The following is a 27,654-nucleotide window of genomic DNA, read 5'->3' as shown; positions in this document are numbered from 1 at the left end:
TAAGAAAATTATCTGGCTTAAAATAGATTAAAAAGAAGTAACTTTTCCACTATAATTATATTTTTTACTACTTTGTATTACTGGTAACCAAATTTAAAAAATATTTCATTATAGTATTGCATTATTTCTTTTTTATTTCAAAACAAAATGTCAAGGGTGTTACTCTAGTCGAGTTGTTATTTTTTTTAATTCTGTATATTCTGACCACTCTAAAAAACAAATTTTAAGCAGAAAAATAAGTTGACCATGGTACTAACAAAAACATTGAAAGATTTAAACTTCAAACCTCTTACTTATAAAACGAGGGCTGATACACTATTACTGCAAAACTAGCATCAATAGCGAAGAGAAAATATAGATTTTAGAAGAAAAAACGAAAATACAGATTTTAGAATGTTTGCGAATAGAGACACACATTAGTTGTTACATAACTTTTAATAACATAATTTTTGATAAATTATAATGATTCAAAAAACAAAATCTATGCTTTAGAGACAATAGATTTTGATAATTGGCTCAAATAGTTGATAATTTTTTATAAATAGTTGATAACACTTTTTGTATCAGAAAACATGAACCAAAGTGTATGCAAATATCTAACTTATGTAAACTGTAAATTATGTAATGTTAAAACATATATCAAGGTTTTACAGTTTTATTTTTACTTTAAAATTGAATTGCGGCAACATTTCTTAATCCTGATTTACAGCATTTATTTTCCATTTTAAAAAGTCTTTTGTTTATTAAATAGTTTTAATTCTTTTATTGAACCATACCTCTCAGTGGCCGAAGTGGTTGAAGTGGTCGAAGTTGCAGCATTCTGAAGTGAACTGCTTAAAATCCTTGCTCTTCCCTTTTTTTTTTTTTTTTTCCAAATCTTTTTTAATTTTTAAAAATAAAAAATAAAACATTTTTGAAGTTTAATAGATATTTTTACATTTATAATGTTTTACTTTTATTTAAAAATGACATTGCAGCAAAATCTCCTTAACTTTGATTTAAAGTATATTTACAATTTTACAATAAGAAGTTATAAAGTATTGAACATTAATTCTTAATTCAAAACAAAGATTTGAAAGAATTTTATTTTCTACCACTAAATAGTGGTTATTTGTGCAACGACTACCAAAGCATTTAAAATTTTTTAAAGTTATGTTATAAATTATTTTTTTATTCATATCTTTATGGTAGACAATAGAGGGGCTCGAAAAACAAAAATTTTTACTGATGCTTTTGGGGTAGAGCGGAATACTTGTCTCTATAAATAAGTGACCTCTGTGCAAAACTTCAACACCCTAGTACAATGTCTTTCAATTTGGCAAGGGACATGAAATTTCAAAAATTTAGTAAAATATCAATTTTTTTATATAGTTTTAGAAATATTTTTTAGGCGTCACAGCACTTTGCGGTAATTAGTTACTGTACTAATTTTGGCGCCCCTCGTAGTTTTTTTCTGTTCTGGCAAAGAGCCTGAAATTACACCAAAATCAACAAATTTGCTGTTTTTTCATTATTTAACTAAAATTTATAAAACATAAGCTTGAACTGTTATACACTTACATATAAATTGTATAATAGCATACTATTATAAGAATTTAAAAAATAAGTATATAAAATTAAGAGTTTTGTCAGGTCTTTAGGTTTTGTACTGTCTCTTGTACTTAAATTCAGGCATGGCCTTTCTCGATTTTAGAGTGGAGCAAATAAATCTGTTCCATTTCACTTTCTTTGAAGCCTCAGTAATCAATTTTACTGTTCTTTCTGTGTTTTGTGTGTGGCATGTGAACTTTGTAAAAGTTCAGTCAATCGGTATTGGTTCTTTTAACATTTCTTTCAAATCTTCTGTAGTGACATAATTTAGTACTGGTGGTGGAGTAACTTTGTTGGACGACCAGTTGATTAGTTGAATGTAGTCATTCAGTTTAAAGTTTATTTTCAGAATATATATTTTTCTTGTCCCAACATTTTCAACCATCTCAATGGATACTTGTGCTTTTATCACACTTTGTACACCGAGGGTTCTAATATGTGTTCTCTTATCAGTAAGCATTGCAAGCAGAATGTTTTCTGAAGACGCAAAGTAAGCATTCCGAAAAATTACTGGGTCAATGGCGTTGCAGTTAACCTGATCCAAGTATCTGGATAATTGAATTAAGTTGTAAAGATGCCACACTCCATCCCTAATTGAATGATAGATTTTGATGCGAAATCAAGAAGGTGCATACACTCTGAGAACGAACTCTACTATGGTACGTAAGTTATTTGATGGTTCTGCGGTTGAAACATGGAATCTTAGTATTCTGTTGGCTGTTGTCAACCAGCATGATATATTTAGGGGGCCTGGATCTCACTTAGCAAGACCTGGAGGACATATGCCTGATCTAATGGCGAGGGCAATATCCCTGAAATACCTCTGGTCTTTACTCAAATTTGGCATATTTAACTGATAGCAAGGTGCAGTTGAATGGCTCAAATATTACCACTGGAAGCAGCTCACATGCCTTTAAAGATTTTCCTATGCAATTAGTGTAGGAAGTAGGTCCAGAGGTAGGACCATCAAGGGATTCAAACAAGTGGCGAAGAGGCAATCTGTTGAAATGCAGTTGACAAACAACCCATCACACTGATCTCCCAATCTTCAGTTCAAGATGATGCAGTACCCCATAATGAACTCCAGTATTTAAAACCGTTTCATTACACACTATAACAAGAACACTGTTTAAACCTTCACTCACTTCTGCTGTGATGTAATTGTAAATACTTTCAGCAATGGTTGTTCTTGTTCCTGATGCTGGTGTAACATGGCCAACATAGCTAGATCCTGGTTCTTTCACCAAGGAATAGTGCTCCTCTATAATTTCTGTTTGGTAGTATTTATCTTTCTCTTATTCTGTTGACAATGTTTTGTCATGTTGTCGTGACAAAACATTGTCAAGCCTTCATCATCATCACTTGATTATGATGAAGGCTTATCACCATTAGGCTGTGATAAGCAAAATGCAGTAGATTTCGAACTATGAAGGAATTGTTTTGTCCTCCTTTTAGCACATGCTCGGAGCTTTTTAGTTTCTTGCAAATCGAGCGATCCAATGCCCATTAAGCACTTTGTTCTCTGATTAGCAAGAAATGTTTGTTCTTTAAAGGAGACCTTGGATTCTTCTGGGCTGTTGTAGTCCGTAAAGGTAGTACACTTACAAGCTGCTATATAAAAAATAAAGCATGGTTCTTCTTTAAACTTCTTAACTCGTGCTTTAATTGCCATGCTTTTCTCTATTCTTTTATAAACAGACTTAATATCGATATAAGATTTGTGATATGCATCAATCATATCAATAACACATTTCTTTGAAACTGTCGGAATGGAAGCATCAGAATACAGCAATTGCAGCTTTTCGCAAACAAAATGTGATATGAAAGAAAATGTGGATTCCTTATTACTAGTTGTTTCAGATCCAAGACGCCACCTTTTGTATATTAAACATTTAATAACACCTTCTTTTGTTGGAAGCATCCTAGCAAAATCTGTCGGTGATCCGAAAATTGGGCAGTCTTTGCTTTGAAAATTTTGAAGATTTTGCCATGTTTTGTTTCTCACTGCTGTTTTTTTCTTACTTACGACCTGAAGAAATATCTTATAATAATTTATTAGTTGTAAATTATTATTGGTTAATTAATAATGATAATCTGGAAAATAATAGTTATTACCGTATATGCTTGGATATAAGCCAAAAAAATTTCAAGACAAAATAGCAACTTTGACTTGTGCAAAGATCATAAAAAATACAAATTAACTTTTTAACTTTAATTTTATAACGTTAATGTACTGTATTTTTGCATATAAGTCAAAAAGTTACTCCTCTCAAAAGTTTAACAATATTAGAACAAAAGAAATTGAAAAAAGAAAAGAAACAGCTGCACTTATTCCAATTGAAATATGTACTTGGTTTTAAAATCACGTTTAAAAAATTGACTTTAAAAAAAATAATAAAACAACAATGAATTTTGAGGGTAATTTCAGGCTTTTTGCCAGAACAGAACATATTTCATGGGGTGTGAAATTTTGCACATTAATCTACCGCAATGTACTGTCATGTTTAAAAAAAAAATTTTTTAATATATAAATTATGGATATTTTAATAAATTTTTGAAATTTTATGTCCCTTTGCCAGAACAGAAGACATTGTTTTAGAGTGACGAAATTTTGCACAGAAGTTACTTATGTGTAGAGACGAGTTTTCTGCTCTACCCCGAAAGAATTATAAAAAATTTGGTTTTTTCAAGCCCCTCTAATAGATAATATGTATAGTTTTTCTATCACTTACTAAAAAATATTGAAGTAAGGTATAGGTATAGAAATGGTTGGTTTTGAATAGACTTACCAAGACCCGTATTTTATGGGTCCGAAATGCTAGTTCAATTTATTACAACTGATTTTATGGGTTTTGAAATTTAGGCATATAAGGTGCATAATATAATTGTTATACAGTAGAGTGTCTGCTCCAATCATACTATATATCTGTTGCTACTTGTGTATCTGTTATTATTTTTGGGTTCTGTGTATCTTATTTATAAATTTTATGTTTTGCTTTTTTAGACAAGGTATTGATACAATGGTGCCTCGAGAAGTCTCTTCAAAGATTTCATTGTCTGAAGTACCTTTTTTAATGCGTGCTTTAGGATTTTATCCTACTGAAGAAGAGGTAGTTTTTTTTATAGATGATCTGATAGTTACGACAGAATTAATGTTGTACTGCCCTTTAGGCAATATATTTGTAGGCTTTGAAACTTTTATAATTTTGATAAAATCACTTGGAGGGCCAATAGTAGTTTTAGTATTTACAATTTTTTCTTCTTTTATCTGATATAATGAAATTGTACATTTTACATTGGTATCTGACCATTTATATATAAGCAAAGGCATTTTTCTTTCAAACAATTTTATTTTAGTTTGTTCAAAAAAGGTTGTGATCAGATCTGTAGATACAAATCCAAGTTCTTTAGATACAAATCCATCTTAGGACATCCTACTGTCAATACAAGTATTGACAGGGTGTCATAAAAAAAGTCCTATTTCCACTTCTCTCTCATTTGCTTATTTTAAATTTATAAAAAAGCAGTGTATGAATTTCTATTACTACCTCACAGAATATATAACATCACCACCTTGACTACTTTTTTGAATGCCATAAAACATTATTTTAAATTTAATATGTGAAACCTGTTAAATTTTACAACCATTATATTTGTAAATGTACAGAATGAAAACTAATACAATAATACAAAAAAAACTTCAAAATATTTATATATATATATATATATATATATATATATATATATATATATATATATATATATATATATATATATATATTAAAAAGCTGTAAAAAATAAAAACTTAAAGATGTGAAGAAAAAAAAAAGATTAATAATGTGGTACAAAACCCAAGGAGACCACTGTATTTTTCAAATAGTCCATTTTAAAGCTTCCCAAATCACAGTTGCCAACAAATGGTAATATTTAAAGAAGATATTGCCATATAATGTGCTCAAAGCAATTAAGGTATGAGCCAACAAAATTTAATATTAGTTGCTTCATGCAGACAGGAGGATATCAACTTATATGTCAACTTGCTGGCAAAAAGTTGGACCATTAAAAATAAAATTGAAAACCACAACAAATAATTTAGAAACCAAATAGATCTTAAAATGTAAGAAATAATCAATTTTTTAGAAACAAATTTTTTCTTTTTCTTTTTACTGCACAACACCATTTAAAGTTGTAAATGTTTAAATTATGTTTTTTATTTATTTTAGGTTGAAGATAATCTTTTAATTCTTAAAACAGATTTTATAAAAATTTTATATTAACTTTTTGACATTTCAAAAAGTTAATATAAAATTTTTCCAAGAATATTTTAACAAAAGAATTAAAGATAGAAAAGAGTTTGACAAAAAAACTGATTCATTATTTGATGCATCCAGTGAAGAGGATTAAAAAATGCATGTATTATTAACTTAGAAAAAAAAAGGCGCTGATGTACTCCAACTGTCAATATCAGGATAAAGTTTAATAGAAGCTACAAGTAAAGTGCAACCTAAAGCTACAAGTGCAATCTCTTGATGTGAGGGGGAAATTCTGTCTTCAGGTATTCGGAAATTCAGATAACATTGTCAAAATCAAGAACCCATTGAAAAAGAATTTCAGAGGATCCATAACAAAGGGGAATAAATCAGAAATAATGTAGAAATAAAATATCAAAGTGTTGGACAAACTTGTCCAACACTTTGATAGTAGGTTGTATAATGAATGGGACCCTTAAAAATAATATTACTGTTATAATGGACAGGATTCCAATAAGCGTGACAGTTCCTAGGTTGATAGTAGTGATATTCTGTTAGGAGTCTTCCAGGCAAGTTCATCGAAAGGCAAAGATCAGGCAAAACAAATAAAAAATGTACTGGAAAATTTTGGTATTTAAATAATATTATGCAAATTTTTGATATGTATAAAATAATATTATTATATATATTAATAGTTTGCTGTTTGCGCAGACACAACTGCATCCAACAGTGGTGTACATAATAAAGGAATTTAACTTATTAGTAGGTATGTTGTTGGGAAGCACACATTTATTACTTTATACAAGCACTTTTAGGGAAGACCAAGGCACTAGAAAAACAGCTGTTTGCAAATTTTACAAAAAATTAGCCTAAAAATTTTAAAGTAAACAAATGAAGATATTTACTCATAAGACAGATTTAATTACAAGATTTTTAAAAACAGTTTTTACATGCATCAGATTTCACAGAAACTAAAGTATACCTAAGCAACGCCATCACCCAAAATACTTTTTGCAAGGTCAGAACAGATTACATAAGAATGTGCAAACTAGGTTCTTTATATCTGGGTAATGAAGTACCAAACTTCTTTCTTCATCAAAACCCTTCTTGTCATGAAGCTAGATTTATGGTAAATGAGATAGATTTATTGGTGCTTCAACTAACTCACATAAACTGAAGTCGATGACAATGGAGAAGAGACATGAAATCATGTCTTTTCTCCATTGAATATAAAATATTGCACTTCATGTTGCAATATTTTATATTCCTTGGTTTCTGAAGTCATCCTTTATAACACAGGCACCATCTAATGATCTTAAAGCTATTTAAGTAGTCTAAAACATAGAGGAAGAAGATGAAATATATGGACAATGTCTTTAAAATTCTCTTTCAATACATACATGGTATCTGCATGAAGATGTTGTAGCACTTGCATATCCAGACATAACTAATGATGAGAAACTCTCAATGATACAGGAATTTATCAAGTATCCTTACCCAGAGATTATATTTTACTCTGAAATGAATAAACCTGTAATCAGTGATGACATAATTATTTACAAGAACACTTGCATGAGTTTGTTGGGAAAAATAACTGGTATCTTTTTTTCATACTCAATCTTAAAATGCAAGATATACTGTTTTGGATTCCTGACGGAAAATTTATAGATCTTCGTCCCAGTTTCAAGCTTTTCAAAGATTTTCTGTCAAGTATATAGTGCATAAATGACTGCTTTGAAAGAAATATTTGTCTTGTTTAAGATTTTCTTGCAGACAGTCGCCTTGAAATTAAAAAATAAAACATCATGGTGGTTGCTAAAGAAAATAGAAAAAATAAATGAAAAAGAGTAATCTGAACCGCATAACTTCTTTGCCAAAATATTTTATATTAAAAGTTTTTTTTAAATGTAACTAAAAGGAAAATATTTTGAAATTAACAGACTATTTTTCTTCAAATTTTGTTTTATTATTTAAAAGTCATTTTTGAGAAATTTGTAAATCTACAACCAAATCACCCAAAATTTTTAGAGACCTAAAATTCAGCATATATTATTTATTTAATGTATTTAACCAGGATATGTTTCAAACCTTTTAATTTTGTAAAAAACTTTTATTTTTGGGACACTTTAATTGACAGTGTATTTGATTTTCTTTAAATACTATTTCATTTAGTGATGTAAAATTTGTAAAACTTTTTGTAATCTTATTACTATTGTATAATTATATTATACAATTAACTACGTTCTTTGTTAGATTAAAGGAAATAAAAGTTTCTGTAAAAATTTGGTTCTTGATTAACGTAATGAACTAATTTTTGCACGCTATGTAATAGGTCTTAGTTCTTGTTCATTTGAATCACTGACCTTAGTAATTTTTTACCTGTGTTACTTATAACTATAAATAATTTCATGACAATATCTGACTAGTATTCATTCTTAAAATGTATTTATGATTCATTTATTTCTATTATTACCAGTTTATTTAAATTTATTTGCTTTTCTATTTTATTTTGTTTATTATTTTCACTTTTTTATTTATTATATGTATAAAATTTATTTATCTTTTATTATTTTTTTAATTTCTTTTTCATTATTAAATTTTTAATTCAATAAGTTTTTAGTTCATTTATTTCTACTTTTGCTTTTTTATCATTATTATTAAGGTATTCATGCTGTTTATTGCAGCAACTAACAACTGTAACTTTTAACAAACAACTAAAATTATAATTTTTAAACTAAAAATAAGTTTTAACTAAAACAACATTTTTATTTAAATTTGATGTTTTATGTTACTTTAGTATAATTTAAAATCTAATATAGGGTAATTTTAAACACCAAAATTGCTTATTTATAAATTTTGCCTCACGTTAGCCATTAGTTCCCAACCACTATTTTAAGCGACTTAAGTGTTGATGTCTTCCCATCTTTTTTGAAAACTGTTCTATTTAACCTGTCCTACTTTATACTTTGGCACAATTTCTTGTATGTAAAGTTAAATTTTTAATTTCAGAACTTTTATTTTTTCAATTGTAGAATAATTCTAATTCAGATGCACTTTTTCTTAATAGCATTTTACATGTTTTTTCAGAATATGTCTTAATTTTTTACAAACATTTGGCGCAAACTTTTTGGTTTATTTGCAAATCTCCTTGATCAAATCAGATGTTTGATGAATTCAACTCAAGTTATTTTCATTTTGATATATTTAGATTATTTTGTATGCAATGTTTTTTTAGCATAGCATATTTAAATTGCTATGTTGCATGTTGCTATGTTGCAGTTGTTGGTGAGCCCTTGCTTCAAGCAAGAGGTTCCAAGTTCAATCCTCACAACACCCCTGGTAGTACCGCGCTTAACTTGTTTCTTCATGCAGTAACCTTGTTTTTCAAGGTTCATGTTAAAGGAGTTAAAGAGTTGAGAGAGGGTTGTAACTACAATAAAGTACTATCTGTAGTGGCCCTCTCAGCCTTGGAGAGGTGAATAGCATAAAAAAATAAATAAATAAAATTGAAAAATGTATAAATATAGCATATAAATGTTCTACAAATACAATATAAAGCATTTTTTTACAAATTACACAAAACATGAAAAAACCTTATAGTCTTGTGTGAAAATTTTGTGTGACTCTCCCCCCCCCCTCCCCCCAATTGTATTAGGTTTTTCTATGTAAATTTTTTTGCCATAAAAGTTTTTGAAAATCGGTTTACAGTAATTTTATAAAAATTAATACAAACTGGTGCATTTTAAAGGTTTCAGAGAAAATTAAAAATTTTTTTTTGTTAAAAAATGTTTCCTATAAATATTTGTGTAAATTTAACACCAAATTTTACATCTCTTGGTCATGTTTCTTTCTTTATTTAAAAAAAACTTATTTAATTAAAAAATCTAGATATTATTGATACTAAATTTATCTTTTATTTAAATCAATGTTTAAAAACTCTCTTAGAAACTATACACAGTTAATTAAAAAAATAAAAACCCTTTAAATACATGTTTCACTGTTTAATAAACTTATAAGCAAAACTTGATTTTTTTGAATCAGTTAAATATAGTATATTCAACATAAATCTTATAAAATTGCTTGTTTTTCATGACTTCGTGTCTTCCTAATTTGATTTGCACAATTTTTTCTTATTTTTTACAATTTTTATTAGGGCTATGTAAAAATATTTTTAATTACAAAAGTAGATTTTAAATGACAGTATTTTTTCTATATCTTATATTCTTAAATAAATCTTATACATTTTTTTATATTCTTATATATATATCTTATATATTCTTATATATATATTATATATTCTGTTACATATTTTAAATATTCTTATATCTTCTTATATATATCTTATATTTAATTTTTTATATAATCTTTTTTTTTAAAACAACAAAAAGATAGAAAACATGATTAACGAAGTTAAGTTCAGCGAATATGTTGATACTGGCAAATGCATGGATTCTCTTGATCTGGAAGATTTTACAAAATGTGAGTTGAGTTACTTTTTCGTTGTAGTTAGGTAGGATAGAGTTAATAAAGATAGAATTTTAGATATTTTTGTTTTTGTTTTATAACTATAATTATAAATTTTCTCATTTTTTATGCCAAGTTTTTACAGCAACTTTAAACTGAGAAAAACAACAATAACTTAAAACTATATTTTCAAAAGCACTTGCTAATACTTTTTTAACAACAGAAATTATCAATACATCTTATTGATGTATTTTGATGTATGATGTTTTGATGTATGATGTATATCCAATCATTTTTTTTGTATCATTTTCTTTTAATCTGGTCTCTACATTTTGTGCTTTAAAGTTTCCTCTTTTTTTTTTTTTGTCTGAACACGTGCTTCTCATTTTATTGCATTTCCAAGCGATGGTAATATTGATTTATAAGGACTGGTTATAAGTGAACAGTCTTAATTGGTCTCTGTAGGGTTTTCACAACATGGTTTTCTTTTGTTACTAGACTTGTTCATTATGCTTCAGTTGCATATTCACTGTTTTCATCATACATTTTGATTTGCCATTAAGGTAAAAACGACCACAATTAAAAACACTTTTCAGGAATTCACTATCTTTCTTATTGACAAGAGTGTTAAGCAAAGTTGTAAATGCAGACTTATTTTTTAAATTATTTTTAAAGATCTTTTTCCAACAATATTTCGTTGTAGCAAAAAAAAAACAGTATTAAGAGGTGGTAGCGCATGACTTGTATTTGAAGGTAGCGAAGTAAAACGGTAAAATTTGTTAAATGGCTTTTGTGCCTATTGGCAGAAGTATCACAGGCTTTACAAAGTTCTTTACTTGCCTAATGAATCTTTAAATCCAACTTTTCAAAAGATATTCATCTTTTATCCAAATATATAAAATATATATATTTATAAAAAATATATATATATATATATTTATAAAATATATATATATATATTTATAAAATATATATATATTATATATATATATATATATATTATATATATATATATATATATATATATATATATATATATATATATATATATATTATATATATATATATATATATATATATATATATATATATATATATATATATATATATATATATATATATATATATACATATATATATATATATATATATATATATATATATATATATATATATATATATATATATATATATATATATATATATATATATATATATATATATATATACACACATTAACGAATAATACACAGTTAAAAATAATACACAGTTAAAAATGCAAATACATCAATTTTTTTTTTTTAATATTTACTTTACATCAATATTTTATTTTTAGGTGAATTTTGATTTATATCTTTTTTTTTTTTCTTTTTGTGTTTGCTTATCAATTTTTAATTAAGCTTTTTCTTTCTCTTTAAACAGTTCCATTTTCTTTATACCAGTGACTTAATAGCTTTTTATTTTTGTTATGATAGTGTTGTATATAGAAGCAAGTATTTAAGATATTTTGAACATTATCAGGTGTGGTTGTAGAGATCCATGTGAAAAAAGAGTGCAATTATTGAAAAGCTGCCTTAAATTGAGTGAGATTATGCCAACAGCAATGAAACATCTTATAAGAAAAGTGCTTAACGAAACAAAAGTTAACGAGCTATACCCAACTTTAGACAACTTTGTATATATTTATATCTATATCTTAGGAGTTATCCATAAATTACGTCACGCTTTGAAGGAGGTTGGGGAGGATTAGTGGTTTCGTGACGACTCATACGGAACTTGTTACTAAAGAGGTACGATGTTGTAACAAGGGGTGAGAGAGGTTGTCAAAAACAGTCAAAAATTGCGTGACGTAATACGTGGACGACCCCTTATCTAATTTTTGCTTCGACAAATTGTTTCTCCTTCTCTCTTCATTAAATTAAAAAATTAGTTATGGAAAAGAATTCTTTAGAACTAAGATTATAGTTTGGTCATTTGTTTTTATAATTTTTTTAAAGGTACTTATTTTTTTGTCTGCATTTTAGAAATTAATTCAAATTTTTCGTTTCGTAAATTTTTTTGATCCAAATGGGTAATAACTTCACATTTTTTCTTACAAACATAATATACTTTTTTTTGAAATATTATTATAGTTAGGCGCAGTTTTTAGAATAGAACAGTTTAATTTAAAATTAATTTTTTTTTCTTTTAGTTGCCAAAATTAGTTAAGTGTGTTTACTAATTTATATATATATATATATATATATACATATATATATATATATATATATATATATATATATATATATATATATATATATATATATATATATATATATATATATATATATATATATATATATATATATATATATGAATGAACTTAGTGATAAATAGTTCTGTAACATCATATATTAAATATCAAAAGTGACCGTAAATATTTATTAATATCTGTCATACGACTTAGATTTGTAATGTGACTTTGAAAAAGTCTGTCTTTTTATTAAAACTTGAAAAATGTTATATATATTCGTTTTACCCCACAACCATTCTACCCGTGTATCCATTTTATCTCATTTCAGACATTTGTTTTTTTCTCAACTAGGTGAATTAATAAATTAAACTACATATGTTGTTACATCATGGTCTAAATGATAAATTTATCAAGGTTACATCATGGTTTATCTAATAAATTCATCATGGTTACATGATGATCTTGCTAAAAAAATTCACCATGGTAACATTATGGTCATACTAATAAATTTACATCATCATGCTTTAGTAATATTACTGAGACCTACAAAAAAAAGTTTAATGTTTTTCAAACTTACATATTTTAACTATTCATTTAAAACATATCGAAACGTTAATTGAAGCAAAGAAAATTCAGCTAATTATGTGTGTAAACTGTTGCAGGGTCATGGCACTCAGGGAAAACCTCGAACACCAGGGAAAAGTTTTTAAAATTTAGAAAATCAGGGAATACCCGGAAAAGTCAGGGAATTTTTCTTGAAAATCTTTAATATCAGGGAAAACTTAGGGAATATTTTTTATTTTAATATTTAGATTGAAGTTACTTTGCAGTATCCAGTTTTTGAATCTTTTTTAATATTGAAAGTTGCTCACTACAGTGGTTTTATAACATTTATAATATATAGTAGCTATATGTTTAGATAAATGGGTTACTGTAGTAACTATATGTTTTAGGAACTAGGATTTAGTTGTGAAAGTATTATATCAAAATAAACAGAGAAAAATATGTACTTTCCACCGCACAAACTCAGGGAAAAAATACTTAAAAATATAGAAAAATCAGGGAATTATCAGGGAAAACTCAGGGAAAATGGATTTTTAAAACTGCCATGAACCCTGTGTTGGTATATTCCGGGAAGTGTTGGATTAAAGGGGGAAGGCTAGGGGGTTATAGCCCCAAGTCATAAAGTTTCAAAATACACATTTTTTCATTAGAAGAAACTCTTTATAAAAATAAAATTTTTGACACGGAAAGAGGCCTCTTAGTTTGAAATAACTTCGGGCCCCGAAAAGTCTTAATCCATCATTTTTTTGGGGTTTAACATTGTGTATTTATTTATTGTTAATTTATTACATGTGTACTAATTAAATACATCCATATTACTCCACCTATCCATTCTACCCCACTTTATTTTGTTACTTTTGGTTTCAAATTTTTTTGTTTAATTTTTGTTGTAAGTGTATTTAAATCATCGTCCGGCGTTTGGTCTTCAAATTTCTCAAGTGGAAAAAGCATTTAAAACAGTTACTCATCAAGACGGGGGAGAATATAAAATTCAAAAAGAGCAACTTATCAAGCTACTTCAAGAAAAAGGTAGAAAATAGACTTTATATAAATAACTTCTAACTTTATAAAAAAATTAATTGATCAATTAACCTTCAGGTGAACATCTTAACGAGTCAGAGTTTTTTGATTGTATTATGTCGTCAACTGTTAACTCTGACAATATTTTATCTACCGAAGAAGAATTGAGAAACTACCTCCCAAAAGAAATATCTTTTTCTACGTTTATAGAAAAAGTATTGAAATTTCATGAACTAAAAGTCATTGATTAAATTTTTAAACATTAAATTATAAAGTTAAAAAAAATATAAAATAATAAATAATTTAATAATTAAGTTGTGTTTATTTTATAAACAGCATATTATACACATTAAAACGGAATTATTGCTTCTCCATTTTTTTTTAATTATGTATTCAATAAATTTTACATTCATAATAAAGACTGTTAACTTTTTTACAAAAGTTGTGTTTTAATTTAACCTAATACAGTTTTTTCTGAGTAGCATTTATTATATTAATGCTTGTTTTTTATTAGTAATTAGTTTTAAGTTTATAAATAAATATATGCATATATATATGTATATATATATATATATATATATATATATATATATATATATATATATATATATATATATATATATATATATATATGTATATATATATATATATATATATATATATATATATTAATATATATATATATATATATATATATATATATACACATATATATATATATATATATATATATATATATATATGTTTTTTGATTGTTTTTTAATATTTGAGATTAAAGCTTTGTTTTCTTTCATCTTTGTACCCATCAGTGAAGATTTTTCCTATTTGAAGATTTCCTTTCAGCTATGCTGCAGATATAAAATGTGGGTTGTCTTTTTTTCATAAAAGCGACTGCATTGGTTCTTATTTATGGTCGTCTTTTTCTTCTTTGCTAAACGAGGGTGAGTTTAATCTTGAGGACATTTCTAATAAATTTATTTTGCATCCGCCACTAGATAAGTTTAGAAGACTGTTTGGTATAACAAGTCGTACAAATTCTGAAAAGTAAATGATATTTAATACAATATGTTACTTAATAACTCTTTTACTTTATGTGTGTGTATATATATATATATAAACACACACACGCATATGTGTATATATATATATATATATATATATATACACACAAATATGGCAATATATGTTTATATATTGCCATATTTATTATATATTATATATTGACATAAACATATATTACCTAATATATATTAAGCTAGCTAAATGTATTAAGTATAAAATACTCCTTTCAAAATTCAAAATAAACATTTCAACTTACAATAATTTGCATAGAGTTGAAAGTTGGTACACACCTTGGAGATATTATTACTATTTTAAATAAAATATTAAAAGTCCCCACCGATCCCACATCTGCAAAAAAAGTTATTTAAATCCCTAACCCTGACCACATCTGCAATTAAAGTTATTTAAGTTCAAAGTTAAACAAAGTAGGTTTTTCATATTTTTGCTGTAAACGGTAAGGTTTATCATAAGAGTAGATCAAACAAAAGTTTTAGATCACGAAATCATCTACAAAATTTGTAACATTTTATTTTATCAGAACGTATAACAGTGAAAAACTCTTCAATAAATCTCTGATAAACATTACGGCTCATTAACTTCTCAAATATCCTGCACAGAATTAGCATAAGGAATATGCCCTGATGGTTGGAAATAAGGAATAACTTCTTTAATGTTCTTCAAATAAGCTTGACAATCTCTCATGTGTTCAGCTTTTTTAAACTTTTTCACAATCGACACAATATTAAGATATTGAATCCATAGATTCACTGTAGGTACTCGTTTTTCTTTTAGTTTTTCATTGAACTGATATGATAATGCTTCACGTATTTCATTATCTTCACCACTAATAATATCATTGTATGAAATTCTTAGTATAAGATTTCTTGTGTAACTTGTCTTTTCGGAGTAACAATTTGAACGATAAAAAAATATATATAGGGCATGTGAAACGTGTTTATACCGCCTGATATTGAATAAATATTTGTTCATGGTGGTAAAATAAAAAGTAGATGGTGAAGAACTGTTGATGCCTCATACATCACAATGTCATTGTAGGATGCGCATAAACCAAAATACAAAAATATTTGTAAAAGACGATTTTAGCCATACCGGTGATGGAGAAAAACTGAGAGAATCAATTAAAATTTCAAATTAAAAGATCTAGGCCTAGCAGTAGACATAACATTGTGGCTGATACTTGTGCACACTAATTTTAAATGTTCAAATTAAGATTTGTAATAGGTTTATTTTTAGGAACTACTTGCCCAAAAAAAAAATTTTATTGAATTTGGATTATCGATGTTAGTATTTTGACACATTTGACCAGGCGAGTGAAATGTAGTACAATCAAATACTAATGATGGGATGTCTTCTCAAATGGTTGCTGCTTCAGTTTTGAAGATTTAAAATTGTTTTTCCTCTTTGTTTTGACTTTTCTTCTTATTCCAAGTTTGGTTAAGAATATTGTCATGGTGATGAAAATTCAGTGATAATAATTTTATTATCATACTTTAACTTAATCTTAATTTTTCTGTTATCTTAATCCAGATTTTTGCAAATATTTTTTTATTCTTCTAATAAAAACTGACAATCGTCGGTATTTTAAATGAATGTAAATATTTCTTCAATTGCATCATTCGTAGATTCATCCTGAGGACAACCTATTTTGCTGTTAGTGGTTCATCTCATGTAGGAATTATAATAAATACTATGGTACTTTGCCTCAGCGACAACTAAATCATATTTATTCTCATTGCGTGCAGAAACAACTTTTACTACGTCATCAGACCAACTGAGCAACCCCCTCAGATTCTTTGATTTCAAGAGTAGTAAAAAAATATCGTTTATTTTGCCGCAAAATAAACAATATTTTTTCAAAATTGGATTCACTTACGAGATGGACAAATTTTGGATGTACTGAATTGATTCTTATGTTGCTGTCCTTTAAATACGGCAATAATACTCTTCCGAGTATACATTTCACGGCACTGCACATGAATTGTCACAGACTTCTGACAATTCAGGTATTCAAGGAAACCGTTATTTCTATTAACACCTAAATTAAAATCTTCATTCCACGATCAACAACCACTGTTAAAAGTTTACTACAAAAAAAATTATCCCAGAAAACATTTAGGTAGTGGATTTGCAGTGGACCAGGCATTTTGAACGGTTCATTGGACTTGTGATTATGAGTACTTAGAGGACCACTAATGGCATCTGCTATAAATGGTCGGGGGATAAATTTTCAATATGTAATTTATTGGCTAGTTATCGACTCGCCACTTTCGGCGGCTGCCACTAAGTAACCGATGAGAATGATTTCTGGGATAATTTTTAAAAAAAGTACAAATCGTAATAAGAAACATTTTTCAATAACCATATGTATTCACTGTAATGAAATACTTTTAGTGTTGATAACTTTGTTTAAAAAAAAAAAACTTGATTTAAAAAATCATGAAGAAGAATACTTATTAATTATACTCATTAATGGTAGTCATAAGATGTGCTTTCAATAAAAATTCGAAAAAAATAGTAATAATAGCTAGACTATTATTTTATTTAATTTAGTTTTTTATAAAACGGCTAAACAATAAATAAAACCCTCTAAAACTTTGCTCTATGCGAGTTATTGTAAACCTACCACTATTTTTTCAACTATTATGACCGGACTAAAAATGGTGTATCGGTTCTCATAGAAACGGAAAATACCACTTTTCGATTAAAAGTAAGTTTATGTAATGAAAGATTTAGATATAATTGCTAAAAATATTTTCTGCCTTAACGTTTTAACTTCTAAACGTCTTTAAAATGACTTATTTATTTTTATAACTTTTATTTATATTATAAAAAAAAACATGATAAAGAAGAACGATTTAGACTTAAGCAGTTTTTTGCCGATAAAGCGTTTATTCGAAAATTAAAACTATAATATATTTATATTAATATATGATTACTTCGTAAAAAATAACACATAAAGCAATTGCAAGAAATTTAGTAAAAACTCCAAGTTAAGTATCTTTTGTATATGAATACCTGAATAAATTCTGCATTAACTTTTTTTTTTTTTTTTTTTTTTTTTGATTCGAATTTCTTACATCGAATACCACTCAATGTATACTCACTAAGAGCTATGTTACCGGTTTATTTACTAATGCAATTTCGGTCATTAGTTAAATGTGGAAATTTTTAACAAGTAAAAATAAATTGCTGAAATAGGGTTGTAGCATTTAATAGCTTAAATATAAATTGCTTATAAATTGCTGAAATAGGGTTACAGCTTATAAATTGCTGAAATAGCTTATAGCTTATCAATAGCTTGGGGCTTCATTACATACATTGATTGATTTTAGGAAAACATACAAAGGAGTTCTGCTACATCAACTGTGTATTTGGGTTAATGCAACGATATGGTAAGGGTTTGGAAAAAATGTCCACACTGTATACCCACGTTTTACCCGTTGAAAATTTTCGCATTTTATCCCAATGTACAATTTTTTATTGCTAATTTTAAAACCGCGTTTTTTTTTTGTTTTTTTTTTTTCTAATTTTATGATTTCCTCCATAAAAAAGTATACGATATCGCAACACCATAAACAATTTTTTTAATATTTAGTATCGTTGCTAAAATTTTATATAAACTCAAAATTTTATCGTGAAGAAAGAAGAAAAATTTCTATACAGTTTATGTAGTTTTTTAATAGTTTTTTAATTTTCTCAAAACACATATTTTTTATAAAACAAAGTGAAATCAGTATTTCGTTTCACTATATAAAATAGTGGGATCGTGGCTCGTATTAACGGAGAGCTTCACTTTTGTTTAGACAATTGATCGAAAATTTACACTGATCGAAAATTTGCAAGTTCTTGATAAAAAATAGAAGTTTATGAACTTCATTAATGCATTGATTTAATTGACGAAATAGAGTTTATGAATTATATTATAAATTCTTACTAACATAAATTTATGTTTTAGCATCAATCACTATTTTCCGGTTTGTTACATGTGATATAATAAGCATAACCCTGAAATAATTACACTACTGTTGACTTATAGAATAGTTCACCTTTTTATAACCTAAGATTTTAAAATAAATAATTATGCTTTGTAATGCGTAAAAAAGTTTCCATTTAATAATTTTAAAAAATTTATAAAAAGCAAAAAAATTGAGTAGTGACCAAAAACATGTCTTTTGGTTGCATTAATACGCTTCTAATATTAAGAAGATTGCTATGGGAATTAAACAAGCTCATCTTTAAAGGTATTTCAGAAAACTTAACAAATATATTTGGTTAAAAATATCAAAAATATAAACATGATCTCTGACAGTTCTTCATTGTTTATACTTTCAACAAGTTTCAAACAAATTTTGCGTTATCTTACTGGTGAAAACATTTATCCGCCTATATTTTCTTGCTCACTTACTCCAAGTTGACGCAGCTATCAGTAAATATATTACTCACTCCATTATAAAAAGAACATATAAAATGTGCCAAAAATATTGTTTATTTTGTTACATTTATTTATTTTCAATAAAAATTTATAAATAGTTAGAAAGTATATTAAGAGGGTTTTGATAATAAGGTAGAAAGTATTGAAAGAAGATTAACTAAGTTTTTATATTTTTAGAATTACTATGTATTTTCTTGTTACAAATTTAATACTTTTATTTTGAATATCTTGCATTTTGTAAAAAAGTTATTTATTCAAAAAAAAATGACGTGATAAAAAATGGTATTAGAATATAAAATTAAGAACTTTGTTTAGCACATCGACCTTAAGGAGAAAACCTTACCATGGACCACTTTAAAATGTATTCAATAAACAAACCATTTCCGACATAATTCAGCTGAAATTGGTTTTAGTTATAGAAAAGTTATTTTTAAGTTTAAGATAACATTTATGTTTTTATATGTAAATACTGTAGAATCACGTTAAATCTGAAGGGGTATATAGATTTTGTCCGACAAAGCGATTGTTCGAAAAAAGCGAACCTCTCATTATGTCGGACTTTCTTAAAATGTTGGACTTATCGAGATTTCGAAACGTATCAAAACAGAATAACGCAGAAATTTTTTGGTGTCAGGTGTTTTAAAGCCTCATATAACATGTTTTATATAAGTCCTCATTTAGGGAGATCATCCTCACTCTTTTCGCAATAGTTTTATATTTTTTTTTTGAACTTCTGAATTTTGTGCTTTTTTCTTTTGACCATCCAAAAAATGTTTTTTTTCGAAATCCAATATTTCTTTGATATAGATACAGATGAAAATCCTTTGTCGAGTTCGTTTAATATTACGCATTTTTATGTTATAGTAGTAAGCGACCGAAGCTGATATTTGACCGGGCTGGGCTTGATAAACCCGGCTCCGGTCAAAAGTATCCAAGACCTGCCTCATAACCAGATAGAAATATTTTTTAGCCGGGGCTAGAGGTTGTAAAAAACCCCATATTTGTCAAAGACCAAAAATGGGGTTTTTTACAACCCCGGCCAAATATGGGTTTTTTACAACCCTGTGCTACAAATTTTATATGGTCATAAAAATTATGACCATATAAAATTTGTAACCCTCCTCAATTTGAGGGGGTTACAAATTTTATTTGGTCATAATTTTTGAACGCTAAGAGATAATACTATGAAACTTAAAATTTATCGATGAATATAAGTCTATTTTAAAATAGTACAAAAACTTATTTATCAACTTGTTACCCCTAACGTTTGAGGGGGTGCTTGGTTGGTAGGATGAAGTTGAAAAGCTTTTTTGTTCCCAGCCTCCAATCATCGCAATTTTTGCAAAGCGTTATTAATTGACATAAGTATAAACATACAAATGTTTGGAGTTTGCTCCATGTCTGGAAGTTAGCTAACTCAAACACCAAAAAATGCTGGATTCGTCACAGGACTTGAGCGGATGATTTTATAGTAAGTTGGCAATAATGGAAATTGAAAATCCATCCTTAGTAAAAAAAACCTATATGGTGCATGAACAATAAAAATAGAATAAAAAGTTTTTATTTTAACGTGAAAATACCGCTAGTATATTCCAAATGGCAAACAAACATTATTGATAAAATTTTATTTTATCAAGAAACTTTAAGAAAAAGACGTGATTACCTAGGAAATGATTAATTGGTTTTTATTCTATTTTACCTGGATGGCTTTAAAATTGTTTTGCTTTTACATATAAATTAATTACAATGTAAGTAAAAAAATAAATTACCTTCGTAATTAATTTGCCGATCTTGAACTAACCCCGAAAAATCAAGCAAATCATTAATCTCAGACGGAGACAGTTGATCAAGCGATCTTATTAATGATTCTCTAAGACATTTGCTGTTTATAAAACCTGCTCCATCGTCATCAAATACTCGATAGGCTTCGAGTGTACTAGCCTGTTCTTCCATAGGTTTCGTCATTTTCTCCATTAAACAAATAAATTCTGGAAAGTCAATTTTTCCATTACCTTAAAAAAAAAAATTGCATCTAACTTTTTCATTAAAAATACATTTAATGAAATGCCATCATTCAGCAGATATTAAAATAAAGTTCAGTTAAGTACTTGTTGAATAGTTAAGCATAAAAAACATTCTTAAAAAACTGTGACAAAAGTTTTGTTAATTGTAAAAAAGTTCATGTAAATTTTTTCTTTATCTGAAACCGGATTATAAAGGATTTTTAACAATAAAATAAATAATTTCTTTGAGATGACAAAAAGATAGAGAAAAAAGTATTTTAATTTTTACTATCATATATATATATATATATATATATATATATATATATATATATATATATATATATATATATATATATATATATATATACATACATATATATATATATATATATATATATATATATATATATATATATATATATATATATATATATATATATATACATATACATATACATATACATATACAGAGCCGTGGCTAGGCTCCCCACACCCAGGGGACCAAGCAATTTTAAGGGACCCTGTGTGTTTTTTCTTTTGACCATCCAAAAAATGTTTTCTTTGAAATTCAATATTTCTTTGATATAGATATAAATAAAAGTTCTTTGTCGAGTTCTTTAAATAGTCTGTATTGATGAAACACAGTGTAAAATGAGAAAAAGTTTGATAAGTGATTTTCATCTAATATATTATTGCTCTGTTCTTTTAAGAACATTGAGCACTCTATTTTGTAAAATAAATAAATATATATATATATATATATATATATATATATATATATATATATATATATATATATATATATATATATATAAATGAAAAATGCACTAACATATTTGACATATACATGTAAAACACGCAAACATATTTGACATTTGAAAAAAAATAGCCCAGAATTTAATTGACTTAAAACATGAAAATTTGTTTATTGAAACATTCTTATTTTTTTTATAAAGCGGTTTTAAAAACAATATAGAACTTAAAGAAATCAATTAAATTTATAAATCAAAACATTGTCTAAAATTAATTCTTGCAAACCTTTAAAAACGGAGTAAAGTAGTTTAATAATAACTCTTTTGAACAACTTTTGAGTAAAAGAACATCTCACAAAAATGTTAAAAGAACTTGTTTTATAAATTCTATTATTTGAAATAAAATTAAGTTCATTTACCGTGATTTATTTAGTAAAGTTAAGTAATAGTGGACAAATCCGTCTTGAATGTTAACACAAATACTCAATAATAAAACAATACCATCTGCATCCACTTCGTTAACTATTTGCTGAAGTTCAGAATCAGTAGGGTTGCACCCTAAACTCCTCATCAGAGATTTCAACTCCCTTGTTGTAATAAAACCGTTACCATCTTTGTCAAACATTTGAAAAGCATCTTGATACTCTGTAGGAAAAAAAATAGAGGTCAGAAGGTTTATTTACAGATGCTCAGTTGGTAAAAGCTGTGTTTAACATATCACATTATTACAATTATATTATTACAATTTAAAAGTTTTAGTACGTTTTATAAACGTCTAAAACACGTCTTGTGTCAGTAACCAATAGTCTTGTTATTTTAGGTATTTGGTATTTAGTACTTTTACATTTGGTATATAAAAGCTTTTATATTAAGTTAGAATGCTTTGTTAAAAATTTAGGTGATTAAAATCTGGGAACAAAACTACCCTCCTGAATATGTATTTCACGTCTAAGCTGGTTTTTAATTTTTTTCAATTCAAGCTCTAGTTATTACAGTTTTTCGCAAAATATTTGACATATCAAATGCATTTTTGTTTAAATTTACTAACAACAAAATAATTATAAATACTGTTTTACTCATTCGAACTAAAAAAATTAAAATTGATGAAAAACTTAAATAAGCTTAAAATACTTAAATAATACTTAAAAAATAGACGCAATAGATTTGTCAGCATTTACAGGTATACGTACCGTGTATACCAATAGTATACAGTTTGTCAGTGTGAAAAAATCTACCATGCTGGCTTCAGTGACCTAGGATGTGGCAAGAGATTTAATTTAAAAAAACTTTGATGTAATATGATTTAATAAAGAATGTTGTACTTGTTTTTGTTTTGTTTTTTATTTTGGTAAAATTTACTTAACAATCCATGTTGAGAAAACTAATAACAAAACTACAATAAAATTTTTTATTTTAACACGCAATAATACATGTTTATATAAAAACACTATTTAAACACAGCAGCAATGGCTTGGACGTCCAAAATGTAGACTGATTAACATACCATTCATATAACAACAAGTTATAACAAAGTTTTCAGCCTAACATTAACAAATTATGATTCGTTGTTTGGTTTCTTTATTCAGAAAAAGATTATTGTTTTTGTCATAATGGTTATCAAATCAGTTTGTTATGAGAACCACCTTTCATAAGTGGAGAATCCCCGGTTGGCTAGTATCATCACAAGTTTTACATTCAATCTTCAACTGGCTTTGCTGCAAATTTAATGAAGAACATCAAGACAAATAGGACATTACTTCAGGACAAAATCTTATTTTTTTATTTGTTTTCAAGTATATTTTACATTTAATAAATTTCTTTTCTTTTCTTTCTTTCTTTTTGAAGTAAAATTTTTTGTTTACTGTTAGCATTCTATGATAAGGCTGAAGATGATGATGAAGTTTTACATTTAATAAATTGAAGATGAAGAATGATGAAGATGATGATGAAGTTTTTCCACGCAGCTAGTTTAATTTTATCTTGTTGCATTAAAATAACATTTAAAGTAAAAGACATATTTTTAAAGATATCTTTTAAAAAAGATTATTAAATGTAAAATATACTTAAAAACAAAGAAAAAAGTAAGCTTTTGTCCTTAAACGTAACAATTGTACAATGTTAACAATTGTTACTAATGCAGAAAGAGTTGGAATAGCATATGTTATGCTTATTTCTCCTGTAAATTGCGTAAAATGTCACAAGCTCCCCTTAATTAATTGATTTAAATTGATTGTAAAGAGAATTCTTGACATTTTTATACTCATGATGAAGATTTATTTTACCTAGTTGAGCAACTGAGTTAGGCCGGTAGTATACGGAGGAGAAATACATAACCAAATTTGTTTGGAAAGGACGTTAACTAAACGGTTGAACCTGAATTGTCAACTATGTCCGTCATATAATAACATAACAGATCTTTCTATCCCCTTCTCAGTAAGATAGTTGTCAAGTCTTTAACAAGCAGCATTTGTAGTGTTATTATCTGACATCCTGTTTTAAGATGTTGTAATAAGGAGATGACTAACCTTTTCTTCGGCTACTTGTTGTACCATCTAATATTTTATTCAAACCAAGGAAAAATATGTACAAAGATCACATGAAAAAAAATTGGATATAAAGTTAAGCGTATCTTTTTTTCTTTCCTTCTCTGCATATACCACTCGTGTTAAAATCCCATCAAAACTATAATTTATAATTTGCGGTGTCATATTATTATTAAAGATTCTTGTGGTGTCAATGCCACTTGTTGCATAATACCTGCATCTTAAAGTTCTATTACGCAGAAAAAAAGTTTTTAAAAATCAGTAAACTTTGACGTGTGCCAGAACTGATTTTGTATTATTATTCAACAAACTTCCAATTTCATATGCAGATAGATATCAAAGATTTTAAAAGAAGTTTGGTCTATTCTTTATCGTTGACTTCTTGCAGACTCATATTTCTTTTCTTGAAATATTTTACTATTGCCTCTTTTCCTTTAACTGTAAATATACTCCAATAATGCTGTTGCTTAATTGGAAAAAACGAAAGCTCTTTAGATATCAACTTCAGTTAGTCCAGCATTTTGTAAAAAAGTGATTACTTACCATTTTTTATTTTTTGGTCTAATCTTTTATTAAGTGCTTTTCTATCTTTGATTCGTGGATACAACTTAGCCTTTAAAACTTTACAGCCTCGCACATTTTTGTCAATACAAAGTTTTATTACTTTTTATATTTGCAAGTTCTTTGTATCTGTGAACTTTCTCCCCAATGTTGTCTCTGGTCTGCTTTAAGTAAACACGCACAAGTTTTAATGTTTACTCTAAAATTAGATTTTCGTATCAAATTTTTTTTTTCTAATTTTATTTATTAAAAAATCGTTGTTAAACATTTTAAAATACATTTGACACTTGCAGAACTTGTCTAAAAACTAAAGCAACTTTGAAAATAAAAATTTAACGTTTTGCTATAAATTCAAACACCAAGTTTCAACAAGTTTTTGAAATTTTATTCTTTTAAAAATTTTATTAAGTTTTTAATACCAAAAAAATAAGATATAAACAACGTTTAAAACACAGCAAGAATATTTTTAGATAGAAGAGATATAGAATGAACAAAGTAAAAATTAAGAACGAATGCAAAACTTTAATAAGATATATTTTTTTAAATTTCAATAATATTTTGGGAGTAATTATTAAACATGTCACGAATAGTGATTTTGCCGAATACCGAATATTTGGCTAGACGTTCGCACTTATTTAAAATTCTGCGATATGTGCCTTTTTGTTTCATCACGGTTAGCACGGATCCTGATAATGCCTACCTAGCTGACCCAAGAACGCCACTTATACGGAAAGATAGCGTACACATCAAGGTACCCTGTGATGCAAATTTTGAAATCTTTTAATTTTGTCCGCGAAAAAAAAATTAATTTGAATGTTCAAATTGAGTAACATTTTGACTTCATAGTGCGCCAATAAAAACACTTGTAGAATATTAAGCACTCTATATAATTAGATAAAAATTAGTGCAAATGTAGCCTATAGCAACACCAAACTCTTAACAAAATTTCGGTCTAATTGGTTGACTGGTTTAGGATTTATGACAGTTTTAGTTTAAATTTTGTCAGTTTTTTGCTACTTATACCTCAAATTGTTACCGACTACTTTTATATTCCGTCACTATTTTTAAAATAATGGTTACATGAGTGTTCTACTATGTAATAACAACAATTTTTATTATAAATATTTTATTGGTACATGTATCATTTTCATTTTACAGACCAAAATATTGATTTGCTACTTAAAGCGTGGCTTGAATCTTTCAAAGTGTGTGTGTGTGGAGAGGGGAGGACAATTCCTCTATTTTTAAATAAAAAATAATATATCTAAAAAAAGAGCCTACATTTCTTAAGCAAAAGGTCCTTTAAAAAATAAGTGGATAGGCCATGGCCCCCTGGCCATGAATGCAAAGCGTGAATATATTAACATTTCCTAAGGTATAAACTACATCCAAAATGCTAAAAAAAAATGCTTACTGTTTAGATCAATTATGTAGCGCAACAATCTTTCTTTATACTCTGTGATTATTGTTTCGCTACCTTCCAATACCTCGACCAATGTTGATAAAAATCTTGATGAGAAGTTTCGACAGTTTGTTCACTATAGGGTCCCAAGGGGAATCCTTTGTGACTGATGAAATCCTTGATGTGGTAGAAGACAGAGTGAACTTTAGGTGTTACCCTTGCACCAGTTATCATTGAGTAACACTCGTTACGCAGCCTCGACAATGCTTAGGCAAAACTTGAGAAAACCTTTGCCACCATCAATTCCGAGCTTAACAAAATAGCCACCAGAAATTTTGCGGGACTGAATAACATGATTCGCAAGATTTGATAAATCATTGCTGTGAGCAACAACCCGAACTGTACCAGAACCTTCTTTTACGCCCGTAATTTATAATTCACTGCAGGTGAAAAAATCGCTCAAGTGTTTACCTGCTCTTAGAAAACTCATGTAGAAATTTGTTTCTACCATCTTACTGCTTGATGTTTAGTTTACAGTTTTAACAAGTTTCTTTAATCCGTTATTTAATTGTACATTTACAAAGACTACAGTGGTCAATTTTGGAGGGCTTGATGGTGGCTGAGCACTACTTTGACCTTGATGTTGTTTATAAACAAAGTTTATTGTAACTATAAAGTATGTATGTTTTGGTTTTAGATTTGTTTTTTACTTTTTTACTTTTTAAGTTTTAACTATTTGTGTGACAAGTTCATG

General features: G+C 27.2%; 2 protein-coding genes across 5 annotated transcripts in view; one reads left to right on the top strand and one right to left on the bottom strand.

Annotated features, from left to right (window-relative positions):
- Window positions 1-20,063, top strand: part of LOC100210587 (cilia- and flagella-associated protein 251) — an 81,024-nt gene extending 60,961 nt beyond the window's left edge. For 2 of the 4 annotated variants that reach the window (XM_065807332.1, XM_065807333.1), the window contains exons 24-27: window positions 4,595-4,700; window positions 10,229-10,319; window positions 13,996-14,130; window positions 14,200-14,562. In XM_065807332.1, the coding sequence (XP_065663404.1) occupies window positions 4,595-4,700; window positions 10,229-10,319; window positions 13,996-14,130; window positions 14,200-14,372 (505 nt within the window). In that variant the 3' untranslated portion in view covers window positions 14,373-14,562. Of the gene's footprint in view, window positions 1-4,594; window positions 4,701-10,228; window positions 10,320-13,995; window positions 14,131-14,199; window positions 14,563-19,951 lie in introns of those variants that run through there. The other 2 variants (XM_065807334.1, XM_065807335.1) reach the window with 1 other exon arrangement.
- Window positions 14,893-27,654, bottom strand: part of LOC100209403 (calmodulin-A) — a 31,839-nt gene continuing 19,077 nt past the window's right edge. Inside the window, exons 4-6 of the mRNA XM_065807336.1 lie at window positions 22,896-23,039; window positions 21,406-21,648; window positions 14,893-15,158 (exon numbers count right to left, since the gene is read on the bottom strand). Coding sequence (XP_065663408.1) covers window positions 15,025-15,158; window positions 21,406-21,648; window positions 22,896-23,039 — 521 coding nt within the window. The 3' untranslated portion in view covers window positions 14,893-15,024. The remainder of the gene's footprint in view (window positions 15,159-21,405; window positions 21,649-22,895; window positions 23,040-27,654) is intronic.

The sequence above is a fragment of the Hydra vulgaris genome, chromosome 10, assembly GCF_038396675.1.
Source record: "Hydra vulgaris chromosome 10, alternate assembly HydraT2T_AEP".
Taxonomy (NCBI): domain Eukaryota; kingdom Metazoa; phylum Cnidaria; class Hydrozoa; order Anthoathecata; family Hydridae; genus Hydra; species Hydra vulgaris.
This window is presented reverse-complemented; position numbering and strand designations above follow the sequence as displayed.